This window comes from Alnus glutinosa, chromosome 8, assembly GCF_958979055.1.
Source record: "Alnus glutinosa chromosome 8, dhAlnGlut1.1, whole genome shotgun sequence".
In the NCBI taxonomy this organism is placed as follows: Eukaryota; Viridiplantae; Streptophyta; class Magnoliopsida; order Fagales; family Betulaceae; genus Alnus; species Alnus glutinosa.
Genome location: NC_084893.1, coordinates 8,358,243 through 8,380,278, shown reverse-complemented (window position 1 = coordinate 8,380,278; position 22,036 = coordinate 8,358,243). Strand labels below are relative to the sequence as shown.

Genomic DNA, 22,036 nt, shown 5'->3' with positions numbered 1-22,036 from the left:
CAAAATTAAACTAGAAAAAGAAAACTAACCAGGGATCGATACGTACGTAGGGGCTAAAGGACTTGTTAGAGCTTTGGAAAAAAAAAAGTATAGAAGAATAGTTTATATAGTGTTTGAGAAAGGTAACAGATACAAGAAGTGGGAGCAACGCCACTATTACTAACATTAATAATTAATTACACTGCTCTAATTAATAACCAAATTAAACGCAACAACAGTTTCTTCAATTGAAAGAAGTAGCAATAAAACACAATTAATAATTAGATAAATGTGGTGCACACTGTTTTTTAAGAAGAGAAACATCCCACCCCTACAGGGACAATAATCTTCCTTTTTCTTATTAGTTTTAGATTTGAATTTCGATTCATCTAAATTCAGAAATTCAATTTCTTTTTTTTTCTTTTTTTTTTTTGAAAAAAAAAATTGAAAATCTTGCCAGATAGTGCATTAAATACACTTTTGGTCCTTGAGTTTTGAAAACTTTATTTTTAATATCTGAGTTTCAATTCGCATCACAGATGATACCTCAATTTTGAGAAAATACCAAATTAGTACCTCAATAGTTTTCTGTCCAAAAACTAACAGCCCGCCATGTGTAAACCCCGAAGGGTTGACACGTGTTATAGTATAAAAAAAATAAAAAATCTTTAAAAATTAATTAAAAAATTAAAAACTTAAAAAAAATTGAAAAAAAAAATAAAAGAAAAAGAAGAGGGGTGATTGAGCCACCCTCTTGACCGGTCTGGGGTGGCCGAACCACCACCCATATGGTGGTTCGGCCACCCCATGGCAGAAAAAATAAAAAATAAAAAAAAAATTCAAGGGTTTTAGCCATTGGCAGTGGCTGAACCACCCCCAAGGGCCACGGGGGTGGTTCGGCCACCCCATGACAGAAAAATATAAAAATAAAAAAATTCCAAGGGTTTTGGCCATTGGCAGTGGCTGAACCACCCCCAAGGGCCACGGGGGTGGGTCGGCCACCACATGGCCAAAAAAAAAAAAAAATTCAAGGGTTTTGGCTAATTGGAGGTAGCCGAACCACCCCCATGGGCCATGGGTAGGGGTATGCATGGGGCGGGGCGGGGCGGGGCGGGTTTTCGCCTTTTTTGGCCCCGCCCCGCACCTTTGCGGGTTGGAAATTTCCAACCCGCAAACCGCACTTGATAAAGACTAACCGTGCGGGGTGGGGCGGGTATTTTTGAGTGGCATTTACGTAATTTTGATTTTATTTATTAAAAAAAATAAAAATTCAAAAAAATACTGGTTTTTTAAATAAAAAATTAAATTCATATTTCCATTCAAGAACATTTTTCATAGAATTAGCCTTTTAAACTAAAAGCCCTATTAATTATAAGATAAAATTCTAAGAAACATGATTTATATTTTCTCCCATTAACAAAGTAGTATAATTGAATAAATGTAAAGAATAAAAAGTTATAATATTTCATTATTCCATGTAATCAATTTTTTTGTCTTTTTCAGAAGTAATGAAAAGATTATTTCAAATAACAATACAATAAAAATGTGTACACTTTAACATTCCATGAAATTGAACCATAAAAATTGTATTTTTCACACAATAAAATGAGCTAGTGGACCCCTTTCTTATTTATTTTTTTCTTTTTTTCTCCTTTGTGCGGTGCGGGGTGGGGCGGGACCCACATTTTTTAAAAGGCTAAACCCGCAACCCGCTCCGCCCCGCATAAATTTATCAAATTAAGACCCTAACCCGCAAAAAAACCTGAAAACCCGGTCCTTTGTGGGGCGGGGTGGGGCGGGGATTGTGGGTTTTGCACACCCCTAGCCACGGGGGTGGTTCGGCCACCCCAAGCCAGCCATTTAAAGGGTTATGAGGGTGGTTCGGCCACCCCCAAGGGCTAGCTTCAATTTTTTTTTTTTTTTTTAAGTTTTTAATAATTTTTTAGTTTTTTTTTTTTTTTTTTTTTTTTTTTTTTTTTGTAATTTTTTATATTGTGACATGTATCAACCCTCAGGAGTTAACATGTGGCGAACTGTTAGTTTTTGGACGGAAAACTTGACTGAGGTATTAATTTGATCTTTTCTGAAAACTGTGGTATCATCTGTGATGCGAATTGAAACTCAGGGACTAAAAAATAAAGTTTTTAAAACTCAGGGACCAAAAATACATTTAACCCTTAAATTTAAAATCTATGAAGAGATAAGACATATTTCAAGGAGGAATGCTTGTAATCTTTTCCATAGCAGGCCGTCATTGAATAAGAAAGTGGAAGGGTGTGTTTGTTGCACTCAAGATTACATGCATTGATCAACAAGTAGCTAATTATCTAGTGACATGATTTACAGGCCATGCAGTTAAAAGTTTGGTGGGATAATACCCTAATCAAAAGTGACAAAGGTTGGATCTAGGCACCTCATAAGCAAGGTAATGATTCAAATTTTATAAAAAATGAAGTAGGACACCTCATAGAAGATTCTGTTAACACATTAATTTTTGCTATTGCAAAACACTTTATAGGAGACCCAGTTGAATATAAAGAAAATATTTACAATAGCTTGGAACACCTAAGATGCCTTACTGTAACACTCAGTAAAATTAACTAACTGGTAGTTAACTTGATGTTAGTCTCATAGTCTTATTCTAACAAAAACAAGACCGCAGGAATCTCATCATCTCCGATATATGGCATTCTAAAATCCACAATCACAAGAATAGAAAGAGTAAACTAAAATGTCATCATAACATAGATAGCTTAAACTTCAAAGTACGGTCAAAAGACGAGTCATCAAAATGATACAGATCCAAAACCAAAGGTCTAAGAGTCACCTACAAAGGTCAAAGCCTACACTCAGTGGCAGAGCCACATAGAGCCTTGGGGGGGCCACCCCCCTCCCCCCAAGGCCCAAGGTTTTCTCAAGAAAAAAATTAAAATTTTACCCCTAAAATTTTTATTTTTTCAGATTTGCCCTCCTATTTTTTTTTTTTTTTTTTAATCCTGCCCCCCAAAGTTGGAAGGCTGGCTCCACCCCTGCCTACACTTAACAAGATACAACATAAAATATAATATCTAACATATTATGGCAGGATTCACTAGATGCACGTCACATCCACACTAGCCAAATGGGATCTAACTCCTTGAAGATTATCCTGAGCACTCCCTCCAACAGGACCAAATGCTTCTTCAACCCGTTATCACAAAAACTATCTATAAAAACAATACATGTTTCATAGGTGGAAAAGATACAAGTGTAAGTCCACGACTTAGAGAATAATAATACGCATGATACACATGTTATCATTTGATGAACTCAGTTTAAGGTGAAATCACATGCAAGAGAATATTCTTTCATTGTACAAAATGATAATGTATGTAATATATTTATAATGTATATATGCTTATAACAAGAATGTCATGTCATAGTTCAATTCCATATGGTCTATTCATGATATTAACCCCGTCCTAGCAGGGTTAGACATGTCTTGAAGGAACTGTAATACAACACAAGTGCCCCGGATATGTACACATACTGTCATTTACTAGCAGTCCGACCGAGTCCGACCTCAGGGGGCCCACACTACAAGCAAAGCCGTAACCGTAACCCTTATTCAAGCATGGTGCGTTAGTCATAAAACAACCATTGGATCCAAGGCCCATCATAACACATTATAAACTTTTGAACATAAAGAACAACCTGTATAATAGTAAGCTTATGGTTGTTTTTCGCACGAGACGGTGTACCATGTCATACTATGCAATTTAGTCTTCACCATATTTTACATGCATGTTTTCATAATTTCATAATTTTATTCCATTAATCACATATTTTCACAAAATAGAGTCTACAGTAATAAAATGACATTTCATGTGAATTGTAAACATCCATGTTTTGATACACAAAATATTCGAGCTATGCGGAAAAATAAACATAACAAAAATCCATGTGAGATTTACTCACTTGTATTGCACGATTCCTCCAACAAATCTCTTTGAAGCTCCACAACCTCGAAATTTTAAAAAAAACCTAATATCAGCCTTAGACTCGAACTAAAACAGGTCTTAAATCCTAAATAGCTCAAATTAGGCTTTATGTCCGCCTGGCGATCGTTCGACCAAAAAATGGCAAACGTTCGTCTCAGACGCCGTTCATTCTTCCAGTGAAGGGCGAACATTTGTCACTTGGATAGAATCCAAATTCAAACCTAAATGCCATAAAACTGGTTCTAAGCAAGTTGTAGGGTCTCAACATGATCTCTAACAAAGTCTTAACCTCAATAACAACTTCATGCAATACTAAGTATGTTAAACCTACTAATCAAACACTAATCTAGCATTGATGCCAACAACTAAGCAAAGATGTAAAACTAGCTAGAGATATACCAAAATAGTAAACTACGCTACGAAACTAAGTAATGAGTGCTGATTAACATAAGAAATGAGTTAGGTTAAGGAGGTTACCTCTTTTGAAGGTGAGAGACCAAGAGAGTTTATTGAGGAAGATAAATATAAGACTGTATTTACAGTCCCTTTTGGACACTATGAATGGAACGTTATGCCTTTTGATTTTAAAAAATGCCCCCAGTGAATTTCAAAATCTGATGAATGATATATTTACACCTTTTTATGACTTTTTAATAATATATATATAGGATGATGTTTTAATTTTTTCAAAATCTATAGAACAACATTGGAAACATTTAAATACATTCGTATAAATTATACAACATAATGGATCAGTATTATCACCAAAAAAAAATAAAATTGTTCCAAGACAAAATCAGATTTTTAGGGCATAATATTTAGAGTAATGTTTCCTACACAACATTTGTGCACACCTTGTACAACAAAGCTGACGTGGACATGTTTTTCACAATATAAAAAAGAGTAATGTTTCCTACACAAAAAAAAAAAATAAAATTAAATTAAAAAAATAAAATAAAATTGAAAATCATTTCCATGTCAGCATTGTTGTACAAAGTGTATGCAAATGTTGTGCAAGAAACATTACTCTAATATTTATCATTGTACCATAACATCTATAGATAGATCTATTTAGTTTGCCGAAAAATTTCCAAATGACATAAAGGATAAAAATCAACTTCAAAGATTCTTAGGAAGTTTGAATTATATTTCGGAGTATTATGAAAACTTAGGGAAAATATGTAAACCCTTATATCAGATATTACAAAAAAAAAAAAAAAAAAAAAAATCCTCCTCCATGGTCAAAACATCATACCGAAAATGTAAAGAAAATTAAGAAGCATGTCAAGACTCTCCGTGTCTAGGACTTCCTTCTCCTACCTCTTTTAAAATTGTTGAGGCAGATGCCTCTGAGCTTGGCTATGGAGGTATTCTCAAACAACGTACCTCAGGATCTAAAGAGCAAATTAATGTCTAGTATTACTTAGGTGTATGGAATGCTGCACAACCAAATTATAGTATAATAAAAAAAAGAAATTCATCAATTGTTTAATGTATTTCAAAATTTCAAGATGATATTCTAAATCAAAAATTTTTATTTCAGGTTAACTGTAAAACTGCGAAAGATATATTATTTAAAGATGTTAAAAATATTGCATCAAAATAAATTTTTGCTAGATGGCAAGCAATCCTAAGCTCTTTTGATTTTGAAATTGAGTATATTAAAGGTGAAGCAAATTGAATTCCTAATTTCTTAACCCGTGAATTTTTATAGGGAAAATGACAACCCCACCAAAATCCAAAACCGAGCAGATTATGCCATACAAAATACTCCATCTCCCAATTTGGTATCAATCCCTAGGCCTCCGGCCTATAGACCACAAACCCCAGTATCATTACATTCCCAAAACTAGTTCTCTGTATTAGACTCATTTTCTCCCCTTCCTTCCGAATTAGAAACCTTTTCTCAAACTGTATCAGCAACGTCTAAAACCTCAGCCTCTAAAACATCAACTTCTTCTTCCAAATCTGATAGAATGAGTTGCTCTCCTCCTCCTACTCTTTCTCCTTCTCTTATCACATAACCTTCAAAAGTATTGCATACCTATAAGCTCAAACAACCAAAGCTTTTCGCTTTGGAAGCTGATTTTGATCATATTATCCCATAGACATTGTCTCTAAAATGTTCCCTCCAAACTGGCATTTCACTCGTGTTCATGCATAAAAGAATCAACGATTTTATAAGTTTATTCTAGTTGACATAGATTCTTTCCTCCTTTCTCAAACCCCTTGCTAGGGATGTAATCGAGCCGAGCAGAGTCGAGTTTGAAGATTTTAAGACTGGCTCGTTTATAAGTCGAGCTTAAATAGTTGAGTTTGAATTCGAGCCGAGCTATAAAATGTGTGTTCAAGCTCGGCTCGTTTAAAACTCGGGCGAGCTCGAGCTCAAGATCGAGCTCGTTGAGAATGACATTCGAGCTGAGCCGAGCCGGGTTACTCGACAAGCTCGGCTCAACTAGAGCTCGATGTTGGCTATTAAATTTTTCAATGTGTGATCAAAGCGGAGTTCAAACATGAGTTTGTGAACAACTTCCATACTAACTATTATTAACTTAATATGTTAGTTTAACATACTAAATACTATTATCAGAGTATTATAATTAATATGTAATACAATATTTACTTAACTAGTATACTATATGCTTATTTAGTGTGCGTATATATATAATATACAAAAAAAAATATCGAGTAGCATATAGTTAATTACATTTACTTAGTATATATTAATTAACTAGATAATATGGTAGTTTATGAACTAACTAGTTAGTATGTTAAATAATATACACACATAAAAATATTAAGTAACATATATAACATATATTACTTAATTCTGATATACATGCTTAAATTTATATAACTTATTTTTAGTAATATATAAGAGATATGAACGAGCTAACGAGTCGGACTAACGAGCCGGGCGCGCAATCTGGTCGAATTTTAAATGAGTTGAGCTCGCGAGCCCCTATCGAGTTTTGTCGAGCGAGTCGGATATGTATCACTTACTAATCGAGTGGGTTTCTACAGTAACATGCGAGTCTCTACAGTATCGAGCTTGAGCTCGGATCGGGCTAAACCGAGCGGGTATCGAGCAGATTGTCGAACAGACTGATTTATTTACATCCCTACCCCTTGCAAATTTGATAATACAAACAAGCGTATTACTTTTTCAAAATGTACCATTAAACAAGTTCTTTCTCCAGCCCATTGGTGACATTCTCCCTGAAAATTGAAAAAATTCTTTGTGCCTTTCAATCCTCCATCTTTCAATTACTTTAACTATCAAAAAGCCTGGAATAATACTTTCTTTTTTCAGAATGACTGTTTTCAGCATTCTTGATTTCTTATTTTTGATAAAAATAAAAATTAAAAAATTAAAAGATGAAGTAAAATACATACCTTCTTGGTTTGTTCAATAGTGGGTACTTTTTGGAATAGAAACAAATATTATGCCTTCTCTCTTATCTGACAAATTTCAATCATATGCAAATAATATTCCTTCTCCTATTTTTGCAAAATTTCCCAGGTTATTATATTATATTGTTCATTATAATATCCCATGGATTATGGGTTCGAATTGTGAGATCTCAGTTGGTACCTCCATCAAATACATTACCAGGAAAATTTCAATTAGACGGTGGGAAAAGTACACTTATGAACCTATCCTACAAAAAATCCAACAAGAATTTGAACTTGGTGACAAGAACCAATTCCTACTTCAAAAAATTATTAATCAAGCTAATATCGCATCCTTCAATTCTAAAAAGGAAAATAAGAAAAAGTAGCTAGAAGCCATCTCCCAGCTATGAGACGATGATGAAGATGAATGCTATAATTAAGGTGAAAAAAATTCAACCTTGCCAGAATATTTCCATAATTCACAAGATACTTTTCAAGGATATGCTCACAGCTAAAAAACAATAGACTCTACTTATCAGACAAGACCATTATCAGAAGAATCCTACGGTTGGACAAAAAAGAAGTCACAAATTACTATTTGACAAAGCAAAAGGTATCAGGCTATCAGACAGAGCAACTTTCATACCATCAGACCATTTATCCTACTATCCTTATTTCACAAAAAAAGTCATGGAATTACTGTTCAAAAAAACAAAAATATCAAACAAAGAATCCGGATTTGTAGCACTATTTGACACTCTTCATTGTATAATTTAATATTCTCTATTCTCTTGTGGAGTCTATTTAAGGACTCTTTTCATTTGTATGAGCCAGACCGGATGTTACAACCTACTCTCCTTCAGAAAGCCTTCTAGCCTTGCTTGTATCCACTACTCTTGCCTCCTTTGTATCCTTGTTATTTATCATTGTAACTTTCTCAGATTGAATTAATCTATTGTTGAATTTGAAGTTCAAAGATTTGTACAATTAAATTTTTTATTTACTTTCAAAATTGTTTATTGCATTATTATTCTGTTCATCAACAATAGTTTCTACACTTTCCATTATAATAATTTGTTCATTCTGGTATCCCTGGGTCTTTTATGGTATCTATATATCCTGTATTGTAAAACGTCCAAAACAAGCTTTTCAGATGTTGAAATAATCCCTATTTGATAAAAAGGTAAGTTAATGTTTTCAAACACTTGTTTTTAGGGTTTTAGGGTTTTCATCCCAAATAAGTTGCTTTAGAAATTGAGCATTTATGGATGACCCCACCTAAACTCTGGTTACTGTAGCTCCAACAGTGTATATCAAAGCTACGATTGTCAATTTTTAACACCACCTGCAAATCTGATATGAGCACAATACGAAATTAAAGAGTTAAGATTGAAATGTTAGACTCGTTTAATTAAATTGGTTAGATTATGATTGACTTATATAGTTTTATACCCATGCTTCAACACAACTCGAACCTAACAAGAGACATAATGACAAGTAATTTTTTACATGACCAACAAACTCGATACAAAATTAGATCATTTCAAGTAGATTCACCAAAATAATTTTTTAGCTATTTTAGTAAGCCAAATCACAAAAAACCACACCCAAAAAATAAAAAATAAAAAATCTCCTCAACATCCTTAGCAAAATGATGATTTTTTTTTTTGGTAAGTCTATTCACTCATCAAAATAATAAAAAATAATAGAATTTCTCTCTTGCTCTTTTTTTTTTTTTTTTTTTTCACACTCAAAGCACACATTTATTTGACTAAAAATATGACCATTAGAAAATTACAAATTTTTTTTAAAAAAAGGATCATTAGGATAAGACAAATATTAAAAATATAGGGTTAAATATATAAAAGCCCCCCAAACTACCAACACTGACACTTCGACCCCCCAAACTACCAAACTCTCGTTTTTTGGCCCCCTCCGTCAGTTTAAGTCGTCAAATTGGATGGAAAATGTCCACCTGCCATGCACGTGAGTTTTTAAGCCCCAAAAGCCCGAAATTGCCCCTCTGTACAAGTCCAGATTTACGAAAATGCCCTGCTTGCCTTTAGTGCCCATATGAGGTGAAAAGTGGCAAAATATTACAATTTTGCCACCTTTCACCATATTGAATGAACAGACTTATCTTAATGGGAAAAAAAAAAAAAACAAAGTTGTCTTATTTTAGGGTTAGTCGAAGTTGGTCCGGTTTCTACAGGTTTGCAATCGAAGGCTTGGAGGAAGAAGCAGTCGATCGATCAGTCGGGCTTCGGTTTTGGGGTAGGGCCAAAATCAAAGGCTTGGATCTAAAGCTCGCGGGCGTCCGGGGTTCACGGGAGTTGCGTTGCTCGGACCTTGGCACTGGGTCGCCGGACGTGGGGTTCTGGAGGTGCGTCGCCAAACGTTGGTTGCCGGAGGTGCGTTGCTTTGCCAGAGTTGTGCTGATCTGCGTGTTTCCCTGCATTTTGGAGTTGGGTTTTTCGGACACCCAGAGGTAATATATACAGTGTAGCTTTTATTGTGATTCTTGTTTTGGGTTTTTTTATATAGGGTACTGAATCTTGATTGTGAATTTTCCAGGATTACAGTAACTGGGTGATATGCCAAGTGTATGAGCGTGCCGAAGACGACGACGGAACAGAGCTATCATGCTTGGACGAAGTTTTCTTATCATTGGATGATCTTGATGAGATTAGTTTGCCAAATTAAAAAGTTCCAATAACTGCATGTGATCAAAGCTAGTGGTCCGTTATCCAAATGTACATCTTCATTAATTATTGTAAATTAGTTAAATGAGATGTCTATCACAAAAATCTCAACAAAGACAAACCCCATCAAACACCCACCCATTTAGGCATTTCATCAAACACTCACTGTGCATCACAAAAATCTCAACAAAGACAAACCCCATCAAACACCCATTTGTCCACAAAATCAAACTCAAACTCAAATAGAACACCCTAAGGATTGTTCCAAATTAATCAAATAAAAACCTAAAATTGAAACAAAATAAAACCTAAAACCGACCTTGTTTCGGGATGTCAAGGGTGGCAAGCTCGTCGGCCTCTGTCAACAGAGACGAAAACGGCGGCGACCTTTTGGGGATGCCGGAATGCGTCGACATTCGGGGGCTGCCAGAATGCGTCGACCGGTGTCCTCCTCTTAGCTGCTGCTTTGGAATGTGTCGCCGGCATGTGGAGAGGCGACCTTCGGGGGCTGCCGGAATGCGTCGACCAGTGTCCTCCTCCGAGCTGCTGCTTTGGAAAGCGTCGTCGGCTTGTGGAGAGGCGACTTTCGGGGGCTTCGGGGGCTGGTTCCACCTAAAGACATGATCGAGTCATTAGAAGAACCATTAGAACCATCATACTTGTACAGAGGGGCAATTTCGGGCTTTTGGGGCTTAAAAACTCACGTGCACGGCAGGTGGGCATTTTCCATCCAATTTGACGACTTAAACTAACGGAGGGGGCCAAAAAACGAGAGTTTGGTAGTTTGGGGGGTCGGAGTGTCAGTGTTGGTAGTTTGGGGGGCCATCTGGAGAAAGGGTGGTAGTTTGGGGGGCTTTTATATATTTAACCCAAAAATATATTACTGTTAGGATAAGACAAATATTTAAAAATATGACTGTTAGGAAAAGAGATTTTTTTTTTTTTTTTTTTTAAAAAATGACTGTTGGAATAAGATATATATTCAGAAATATGACTATTAAGAATATACAAACATTAAAAATATAAATGTTAGAGAAATAATAAAGAAATCTCTAAAAAAGAATATTTAAATAGAATAATGAAAGTGGATAGCTAAAATGGCGAGGCTACTAGGATGCTTTAAAAATATGGATAGCTAAAATAAAGAAATGTGATTTTTAGCTATTTTGGCTAGTAAAATCTGGTAAGGCTATTGAGAATGCTCTAATAGTTAGGGTTAAAGAGTTTACCATTTAATTTAGTGAGTCGAGTTAGGGCTAACCTATATAGTCTTGTACTCATACCTTGACACAACTCGAATCCGACGTACGAACACCAATTGTCACTCTTAATCACAGCTAACCCACCGAGTCCAATAGCGTTGCTATTACTCCACCATGAAAGAAATTACTGGTGCTCTTGTTAAAATGAAATATGATTTTCACAGAGAGAGAGAGAGAGAGAGAAGACATTGGAAGTAGTTTTCCTGCTTTCAAGAGGAGATATTGCTTGTGGTGAGCAAGAAAAGCACTTGCAAGTTCCTCATAGACCACAAATGTCTACTTTCTCTTTTCTTTTCCCTAGTTTTCTCATCTTCAACTAAACGGAGGGTTGTGATCTTTTTACTGTCATTCATCCATATGGGTGGCTAGATCCTTAGGCGACTTAGGCGGTTACTTAAGGCCCGCAACTAATAATTATACAATAAATATTTTTTTAAAAAAAAAAATATTTTAAAGCCCTAATATGGTAAAAAGTTAATAAAATACTCTTTAATTAAAGCCCTTACTTAATAATTGTACAATACAGGTTATTTCCAAAACAAATTTTAAGTTTCTAATATGGTAAAAATTTAATAAATGGTTTCTAATTAAGGTCCTCAATCATGGTAATAAAAGTAATTATAAATTGAAATTTTCAGTATTCACATTCGCATAACTTTTTCTCCAACGTTCAATTGAATTGAATGTTTAGAAAAATATGAAAAGTCTTCAAAGTGCATCAATTCTCATTATTTGCATTGTGCATAATAGATAGAATTACATCCTCAGTGAGTCTCCAATGTCCAACAATTTTTTCTCCATTATGTTCTATTATAAATCAATCTCTAATTATATTACTTATTTCCATTTTTCTCTTTATTTTTCTTTAAATCTTATTATTTCATGTCTTCGAATCAAGTGGTAAGTCATTCTATATCTAATAAGTTTTAAAATGCATTTTACAAATAGAAAAAAGTGTTCTAATTGACACATTAAATAAAAAAAATATAATATAAATATTAAAATTAATTTAATTTAATCAATATTTAAGTATAAAAAAAAATGACCTCACTTAAACTTGTTGCCTTAGGCCTCAAAATTTTATGAAGCCAACTCTTTATCATCCAGTAAATACAACGAGTGGGTTAGAGACACAGAGTTAATTTTCGGATTCAGAAAGAAACCCAGAACTAGACCCTCAATTTTCAGCAACCAAAGCTCAAATTTTGAGGAGAATTGGGTTAGCAAAAAATTCCTAAATTCTGAGAGAGACCCAGAAATCAGAGTCTATAAATTCCATTTCCTGTTGCTTAACACTATGGTTGTTTTCTCATAAAACGAAATTAATCTATGTCAAACAAACCAATGACTCCATGTGTGCGCGATATAAAGAGAGAGACATATATAGGGAGAGATAGACAAATGGTTTTGAAAAAGAGGAAGATCGAGTACTAAGAAGAAGAAGCAACCAACCAGCCACGATAATTGGAGGAGCCAAAGTATGATTGAGGGGTCAAATTTATTTTTAGTATAGGTTAAGCCTAAATACATATATATTTTATCTTAATAAGAAAAAAATTAAAAGAAAACTTAAAAGGCCCCCCTTGTTCTAAACATAGGTCCCCCTGCAACCAATAAACGAGTAGGGACTTTAAAGGAGCAAGTGAGATGGCCAGGTTCGATGCGATCGACACGGAGGCCTTGCATGGTGATGTGGACTCGCCGACCATACTAGGGTCAACTCACCTCAAGCAAAAGGGGTTGAATGAAAGATTTTTTGGTTGATCCTAATATACATAAATAAATAACTATATAGATACATATATTATTTTATAGAGGAATACTAGAGTATCTCTTTGTGTTCTCATGGTGTTCTCCTAGAATGGCATAGATGTAATTTTTTTGATTAAAAAATTGCATTTGTGCCATCCAAAAGGACATAGATGTAATTTTTTAATTACATCTATGCCATTCCAGGAGAACACCAGGAGAACACTGGGAGATGTTCTAACATTTCTCTATTTTGTATGTTTGTGTACGTGATATGTTTATGTAAACTAAAAGTATACAAGTCTTAAACTTAATGTAATATTAAGTTATAAGTTTAAAAAAAAAAAAATATTTAAAAATTGACATTTTCTTCCAATCATGCTCACATCTTTTATAGAATAAAATTCATTCATTATTGTCTCTATAGTGAAATTTTAAGAAATTCTTTTTTCAATATAAACTACCAAATGATATATATATATGTTGCAAACTCATATTCCTCATTAAAAAATAAAAATAAATTGACATATTAGTAGAGTAAAAAGCTAAATCATCTAACCATCTAAGGACAAAAAAGTCATTATTGACAAAGCTAAGGGTGTACATGCGAACGGATATTAACCACACGCATCTGCTATCTGTAACTATTACCTATCCACTATCTGGTATCCGCACATGCAAGTGTGGTTAACAAAAATATTATCCGCATATGCGGAGGCAGACATTGGTTATAGAGTATGCGGATACGGTTAATAACCGCATCCACAAACCCTTTATATATATTATTTAATAAATTCACCAAAACGACGTTGTTTTGGACTAGGAATATGTTATGTTTACATTGGTTTGGTTGGTTGTGTTGCTTTCTCATGTGAGAATTGGGTAAAAAGTCAAAAGTAATGTGAAATCAATATATTTTCAAAAGATTAAGGCTTAAAAAAATTAAAACAAGCCAAAACACTAGAAATTGGCCTAGATTATTTTTAAAATCGTTTAAAATATGCCGTAATAGAGACCCAAATATGCGGATAGCAGATATCAGATAATAACCGTGCGAATGCAGTTATCTAAAAGTGATATCTGCATTTTATAGATGTGTTTGCTGATATTACAAATAATCGCATCCGCATGTATAACCTAGACGGAGCCATAACATAATTTTTTTTTTTTAAAATTAAAAAATTAAAAAATTAAAGTTGTCAAAAACTGATAGGTCCTCCCTGAGGGCAAGCCACCCATATCGGGGAATTAGTTGTTCCTCCCCTAAAAGTGACAAGCTTTTTCAGTATCTCAACAAGCAAAGGCATTTCCACGGTTGTCTTGAAGGACTGTGATGCCTTTTATAACAAACAAACATGTAATGTGGCAAAACCAACGGCTGCAATGGCTTTTGAGGTCACATGTTCTGTCCTAACTGGCTTGTAAAGTGTAGGCCAGAAAACCTTAGCTGCATTTAGTTCTCTATTTACTCTCTCGTCCCGTATATATACTTCTCTTACGTACTGTTTCCTTTTCTTTCTTCTTACACCTCTTCTCTTTCTTCTAGTTAATTTCCAGAGTTTCGCCTTGTTGCAGCACAGCTACATAATAATCAGTTCTTGAGGTGATGTTTGAAAACTTTTTTCATATTATTCTCTCCATTCCTTCATGTTTGATAAATTGGAATCATATTATATTGCCTAAATTAATAGCATATTGACATGCGTTAAGTACTGAGAAGCAAACATGAATCATAGTATCTCGTGGACTATGATAGATTTTCCACTTGTTTTTGTTCTTTTGTTTAAACATCAGATTTTGATAATCTTTTACCTATCTTGTTCTTATTCTTTGTTAGTTCTATACTTCTACTTGTAGTGTGTACATATATACATTAGGTGAGTTTTGAATTTACAACCTCAAACTTGACCTTGTTTTGGCTAGGAGAGAAAGAATCACTTGAACTAGAGTTCATCGATGAATAAAGTTTTCCTCACAACTCTTTGTTTTCCTATGGGTCTCAAGTAAGAAAAGCTTGAATGTGATACATTAGTAATATATATTGTTAAAATATTAATTAAATGATTAAATGTATTGTTTTCCAATTCGTTTAAATTTTTTGGATAAGTGATGAATATTTAATATGAAATTATAGCAAAGCTCCTCGGTCCATACCTTGACACCGTCATTTATCCTCTATTACACTTAAAATAGTCTACGTGTTGTTTGGTCCCACACGTGAAAGAGTCTTTTCAATCAACTTTAATTTTTAAAATAAGTAGTGATTTATCATGTATTCTTTGACATATGTACAATTGAAGGGTATAGACATCATTCATTAAACTAGAACGGGTTTCGACCCAACACTCATCAAGTCCGTGTTTTGTGACAAATATAAAACTTGATGAAACTACTTTTTTCTCTGTTTTCTCTACAGTAAAAATGAAAACACTGAGTTCATACTTATCACACCTTGTAATGCCCCGACTTTTATATAATTCGTAAAGTGGAATTATCGCAATTTCATGTAGTGCTACTACTACAATTCTACACTCACAATTGAAGATTTGAGTGTTTTTTTTTTTTTTTTTCACATATCCCTTTCAAACTACCATTCAATTGACAATGTCTCTCCAAACTTTAGATTACGACAATGTCCCCCCCACCCAAAACTATTAAAAATTGTCAATGTCTTCCCAAAGCTAACAAATTAGAAAGACAAAAATGACCCTAAAATTTTTGTAATAAGACAAAAATAACTCTATTAATTGAAAAAAAAAAAAAAAAAAAAAAAAAAAAAAAAAAAAACCTCGGGGCTTTTTACTGTTGAACAAGTTTTCGTAGCTGTTTAGTTTGAAAAGAGAATTGGGTTGCAGAAGGCAAAGCCAAAGGACAATGCAGAAAAGAATCCTCTAAAAGAAATTGGTGAAATAGTGAATTGTATGGGTTCGTTGAAGCTAGGAGGTGGATAGGCTCATGAATGGGCTATCGTTAATCGACAAGGAGGAGTTGGTGAAACAATCCCAAGCTCTGGAAGGCGCCAAGAATGGAGATCTCCAAAACCTAATCAAGAAAGCCATTGCATCCGCCACTGACCTCTCTGGCCAAACCCAGGCTCCTCCAACCCCGATTCCATCGTTCACTTCAAAACCACTACCAAAAACAATTCCTTCGAGGAGGCCACGCCTGTAACCTTTTGTGACAACCCTTTTTTTTTTTATATATATATATATATACAAAACGGAATCATCACAGTGGTATGACGATCAGTCATAAGCTAACATCAACCTAATACATCTCATAACATATGCATAATATATCAGAGATAAACTTGTAGCAACGGAACTTAATTTATTAACTAAAAAGAGTATTACAACATCATAGCTATTTAACTCTCTATCTGTTTAAGGCTTATCAATTTATTAATTACATAACAAAAGAATGGGTATACAAAAAGAGTGTCACATGCGACACAAGCTATATATAAAGTCTATATGAAAGATGGATTATCCACAACTCCAACAAATACAACTATAGCAAAGAGATTCAATCGTAATATCTTAAATATAGCGCCATAGGGTCCTCATCGACGTCAGCGGTACTTGCAGCCAAAGCATCAACATCTATACGGTCATGGTAGTAGCCATGTCCGCATAGGTAGAAATATGATTCCACAAACTCAGTAGTATAAAACTCACTAAGCCTTCACAATGAGCCAAGTCTTTTATTTCCTACCTTATGTTTACTATAACAGCTACTATTAGTGTGAATCTTTCTTTTAAATATTTCGTAGCTGATATGGTAAACATAAGCACTTTGTAACAATAAGCACTTTATAACAAGAGAAACCTTACTACTTTGTACACACATTATACATATATCAAGTGATGAAGCCCTACTCGTATACAAACTTTCTAAACCTTTAGGAAATACAAGCATACGGGTATGTCTAAGAAGAAAACAAGTGACAGCATATCCCAGCTTACAAAAATACGAGCATTTCCAAACCTTCGAGAAACACTAGTATCTAAGCACATTTAATCATATCACAACCCAAGTATACTCAGATACAAGCATTTCCAAACCTTTGGGACATACAAGTATCTAAGCACAAGTAAGCACAGTGTCTTATAAAACATCATATGCACTCTAGCCGTAACTATATACATATGTTCTGTTCCATTAAAATTCATAGGCATATTGATACTTCTAGCATGAAATTCCATATAAATCATTCTATGCAATTTAACTGTAACTGTATACATATGTTCTATTCCATTTAAATTCATAGGCATACTGATACATCTAGTCATGAAAATCATAAAACATGTCACACATCATCATCGTTTTATGCATGTTTATCATTTGTTTTCGTCTCATTCTATATCAAGGGGTACGCAACCCAAGGGTCTTTCGTTTCATAGTGCCAAGGGGTACACAACCTAATGGTCTTGTTGCATGGTGCCTAGGGTACGCAACCCAAGGTTCTTTAATTCATCATTTTGTTCCATATACATGCTTGTGCTTTCGTGACTTACATTATTTGTATTCATACTTTCACACTCTTGTGCAATTCTATATACTTTATACTTTTCATATTTTTCTTAATGTAACATGTAATCTTAACTCATTTGAAATATCATAGAAACATAACTCATTCCACATTTCTACAAACATAACTTATAGCTCATAAACCTTCATCAAAACATTCTTCAACATAAATTAAAGTATTGAAAGCATCCACATTCATGTATTATCCCAAAATATCATTGGCTCGGTTTATCACAAATCTAACATTTAAGACATCCCAAAACCATTGAAAGTGGAATATTTTCTCAATGAGTTGAATACTCACATTGGTTGTTCGACTAACGACTTATGAAGGATTCTTCCACGTAAGCCTCGCAATGTACCATGTATAATACATTGCAATGACAAATTAAAACTAGCCTACAACATTTTTAATTCTAAATTTTCACATAGGTTCTCGATTTTCTCAAGAGCAATAACCCATGAACAACCCATAGAATTTTTAGAGTTCCAATTGACAACTTATTAACTAAGAACACTAACCCATAAGATAATCTCAGGGTTAAACATAAAATTTACCAATTTAAAACACTTAGACAAAAACTAGGGTTTTAGGTCTTACCTTGATTTTTCACCTAGAGTGAAACACAATGCTTGGAGATTACTTAGAACACTTCAAAACACAGAATCCCTAAAGGAAATTGAGAGATTAAGCTCAAACTCTAAAGATTTACGCAAAATCTAGCAAAGTTAGGATTTTCGAAAATTTACCTCAAAACTAAAATGTATATCCTGCAACAAGGATCACATTTCCAGTGTCAGATTTGAGTTTGTAAGCTTCAAACTATCAAAATCTAGGGTTTATGGGCAAACCCTAGGAGAGAGAGGAGAGAAATCGTTTGGGAGGAGAAATGGGGAGAGAAATGAGCTGAAAACTCGCTTAGCCAATTCCTACCCAGGCCTGTCGAGACAGGTAAGTAAGCCGTCCAGACACGCGTGTGTGAAGTAGGGCATCTCAACACATGCGCATCTCATCACACATGGGGTGGCTCATCTTAATAAATATCTTGGATGCCTTTCAACAACAACAGGACCCCTTATCATTCGATACCATCAATGCTACCAATAATAAAGTGAGAGAAGAAATCAAGACTTCAAAACAACATTTTTTTTTTTTTGCCAAAGGGGTGGCTCGGCTACCCCTGAGTTTTTTTCGTGTTTTTTTGTTTTTTAAAAAAAAAAAAAAAAAAAAATTGGAAAAAGTCCACATACTCTCTTCAAACTTTCACCCAATTGACAATGTCCACCCGAACTTTAAATTAGGACAATTTCTAACAAAAAATCTTAACGGAGGGGTGCAATTGAAAGATGGATATACTAAATTCACACTTTTTAACGTTTAAGGATATGATTGCAAAAGTGATAAAAGATTAAAGATAGTAAGTGAAGTTTTCTCTCTTTTTTTCCTTTTAGAAACTACAAACTCACTCTCACCAATAATATACCGAAGCTTCTAACTGAATTCACATATAAAAATTAGACAAATTGTTATTACAACATCTTAAACTACGATTATCTTTTCAACAATTCAAAAGATGCCACATTGGCATTTCTACACAAACAATAACTAACTTAGCACAAGTCAGCCCTTCAAAAGTTAGAGGCCTCCTCCCAACTTCATGGATAGAAATCTAAGCACGCATACGGGTCGTGTCCACCGACCTCTTTGGTGACATCTATAAAATACCACAAATTTTATTAGTGGATGTGTGCGTACACGACTCAACAAGTAAAAGCATTCAGACTACAATGTGTGTGATGTGATCCCCATTTTCTTTTCAAACTTCGCCTTTCTATTGTTTGTAAAATAGTTGTCAGCACACATAGTTTTCACAAAAAGGGTTTGTCTATAAAGAGTCATAGCCTTTTAACAAATCATGTGAATTAGAGAGAAGTTTAATATATAATAATAAAATGCAGCGCTTGTTTTTTTTTTTTTTTTTTTTTTTTTGCATTTTCTTTAGTACATATATCACTTCATACCCGGCCCATAATATGAGGTGCGTCAAACAGTTTATATTATCTTGTAAGGCAAAACATCTGGTCAAATACTAACATATACATATCATATAGCTCGTGCATATTTCACATCGATACATATAGTAACACATTCAGCAAATTGCCATATTCAAACTAAGGCTTCAACCGTTTCGAACTAGAGCAACAAGGCTTCAACCTTGCTATAACTAAGACATTAGTGTAACAACTGTACGATCTTACTCGAACTAAGGCTTCAAATGAACAATCCCATTCGAACTAAGGCTTCAAGTGTACAACCCCACTCGAACTAAGGCATCAAGCATATAACCCTACTCGATCTAAGGCAACTCATATAGACATTCTCATTTATCAAAAATTCCAACCAACTGTTTTAAAAATCATTTAAATCCGGTCTTTCCTTTCTTTCAGAAAACAGACTTTCTTTTAAAATTATTTTCTACTAAATCTCCTTCTTTCAAATCTTTTTCTTTTAAAACTCATTTAAGGCACGTAAAACATATAATAACATAATTTCATCTCTATGAACATATTTAAACATGTAGTGCTCATTATCACAAGAAATATCATATATGTCATGCATCAAAATATTTTAAGTACAATGTCAGTAAATTTATACTTACCTTAAAACCTCCAATACATAATCATGTTCGTATGCATTAAGTCATAGCTATTTCTTAGAGCCTCCATTTCTTTGCTTCAATGTAAATGTCTCCTCTTTGCATGGTCTCTTACTCAATCCAGTTATTTTTTTACTCTACATTTAAAAGAACTAGTTTCAATCTTAAGGTTCTTGAACACTTGATATCTTCCCTCCCCCTATTCAGGCAACAACTGAAAAAATCAACACTCCACAATCAAATCCACATTCTAGTTAACATACACACAGAATACCCAAAACAAATATCACCAAGAAGCAACAATTGAAACCCAAATTATTTGAAGAGAATCAACCACCACAAAAAGTTTCCTCCAATTAGCCAAGACAAAACTCATAACCAAAAATAAACTCCTCCATCCCTACCCATTCGGCCATCTTTATTTCTACCAACCACAATTTTTTTTTTTATTAAATATACTTTAGCCTCGTCAACTAACAATCATTTTTTATAAAGCCCCATGAACTTACATGTATGACACTTAGATCTATCAAACTTCCAATTTGTTATAATTAAGCCGCACTGTTATCGTTGACCTTTTGTTTGGATGGAAAAAAAAAAATTATATTTCACCAAATTCTTTCAAATAAACCTTCATTTTGACACTTAAAAAACAAAATTTACCCCTTATAATTTTAATCAATAAAAACTATGTTTTTTTTTATTTTATTTTTATAAAAAAAAAAACGAAAAACAAGGAAATGGGGGAGGCTGAACCACCCCCCAATAGGTATGGGTCGCAACCACCCCCCGGTGGGTTGGGGGTGGCTCGTGAGCCACTCCATTTGGTGGGAATGGCCATGACCACCCCCCATGGGGGTGGCCGCGAACTACCCCTAGCGACCCCCAGCATATATTTGGGTGGCCAAACCACACTCTTTTTTTTTTTTTGGTTAAATATATTTTTCCCCCCTCAACTAAGAGTCATTTTTAATAAAGCCACACAAAATGACAGGTGTGACATTTAGTCATTTACCACTTTGTTGCAATTAAGCCATTGTTTAAAAAATACCCATATTTTCTTATAAAAATAAACTAAAAGAAAAAAATGAAAATTCCATGCAAATTCTTTCTTTCCTAATCAATTTTACTCTATGTATTTTAATATTAAATCAATTTTTTTTTACGTAAATTTAATTATTTTTTAAAAGAAAATATGGGTATTTTTGGACGAATGACATAAAAGTGGTTCAATTACAAAAAAAATTGGTAGTTTGATGGCTTTAATTGTCACACCTGTCAGTTCGTGAAGCTTTATAAAAAATAGTTGTTAGTTGAGGGGTCCAAAGTATATTTAACCCTTTTTTTAATTTCTTTTTTTTCCATTTTTTTTTTTTAATTTTGGTTTTTAAAAAATGAAGGGTCTTATAGGAAGGAGGATATACATTGGTCACTTGCATGTCATGTGACCAATTCTCCATCCAAACAGAAGACAACCTTTAATGGAGTGTTTTAAATGCAACAAATTGATAATTTGATAGGTCTAACTGTCACACATGTCAGTTCGTGTGCTGTATAAAAAATTGATGTTTGTTGATGGAGCTAAAGTATATTTAACCATTTAAAAAAAAAAAAAAAAAAAAAAAAAAAAAAAAACTACACTTACTCATCTCAAACTAACACTCAATTTGCAATGTCCCCTTTCAACTAATGATTGCATCAATGTCTCCTCAAAACTACCAAAAGCTTGCAATGTGCCCCAAATGAAAAAAAAAAAAAGAAAAAAAAAAAGGCTTTTATTA

At 34.0% G+C, this 22,036-nt stretch overlaps 1 protein-coding gene across 1 annotated transcript in view; it reads right to left on the bottom strand.

Annotated features, from left to right (window-relative positions):
• The window catches only part of LOC133876079 (uncharacterized), a 28,274-nt gene extending 15,269 nt beyond the window's left edge, over positions 1 to 13,005 (bottom strand). Inside the window, exon 1 of the mRNA XM_062314371.1 lies at positions 12,931 to 13,005. Coding sequence (XP_062170355.1) covers positions 12,931 to 13,005 — 75 coding nt within the window. The remainder of the gene's footprint in view (positions 1 to 12,930) is intronic.
• Positions 13,006 to 22,036: the final 9,031 nt, after the last annotated feature.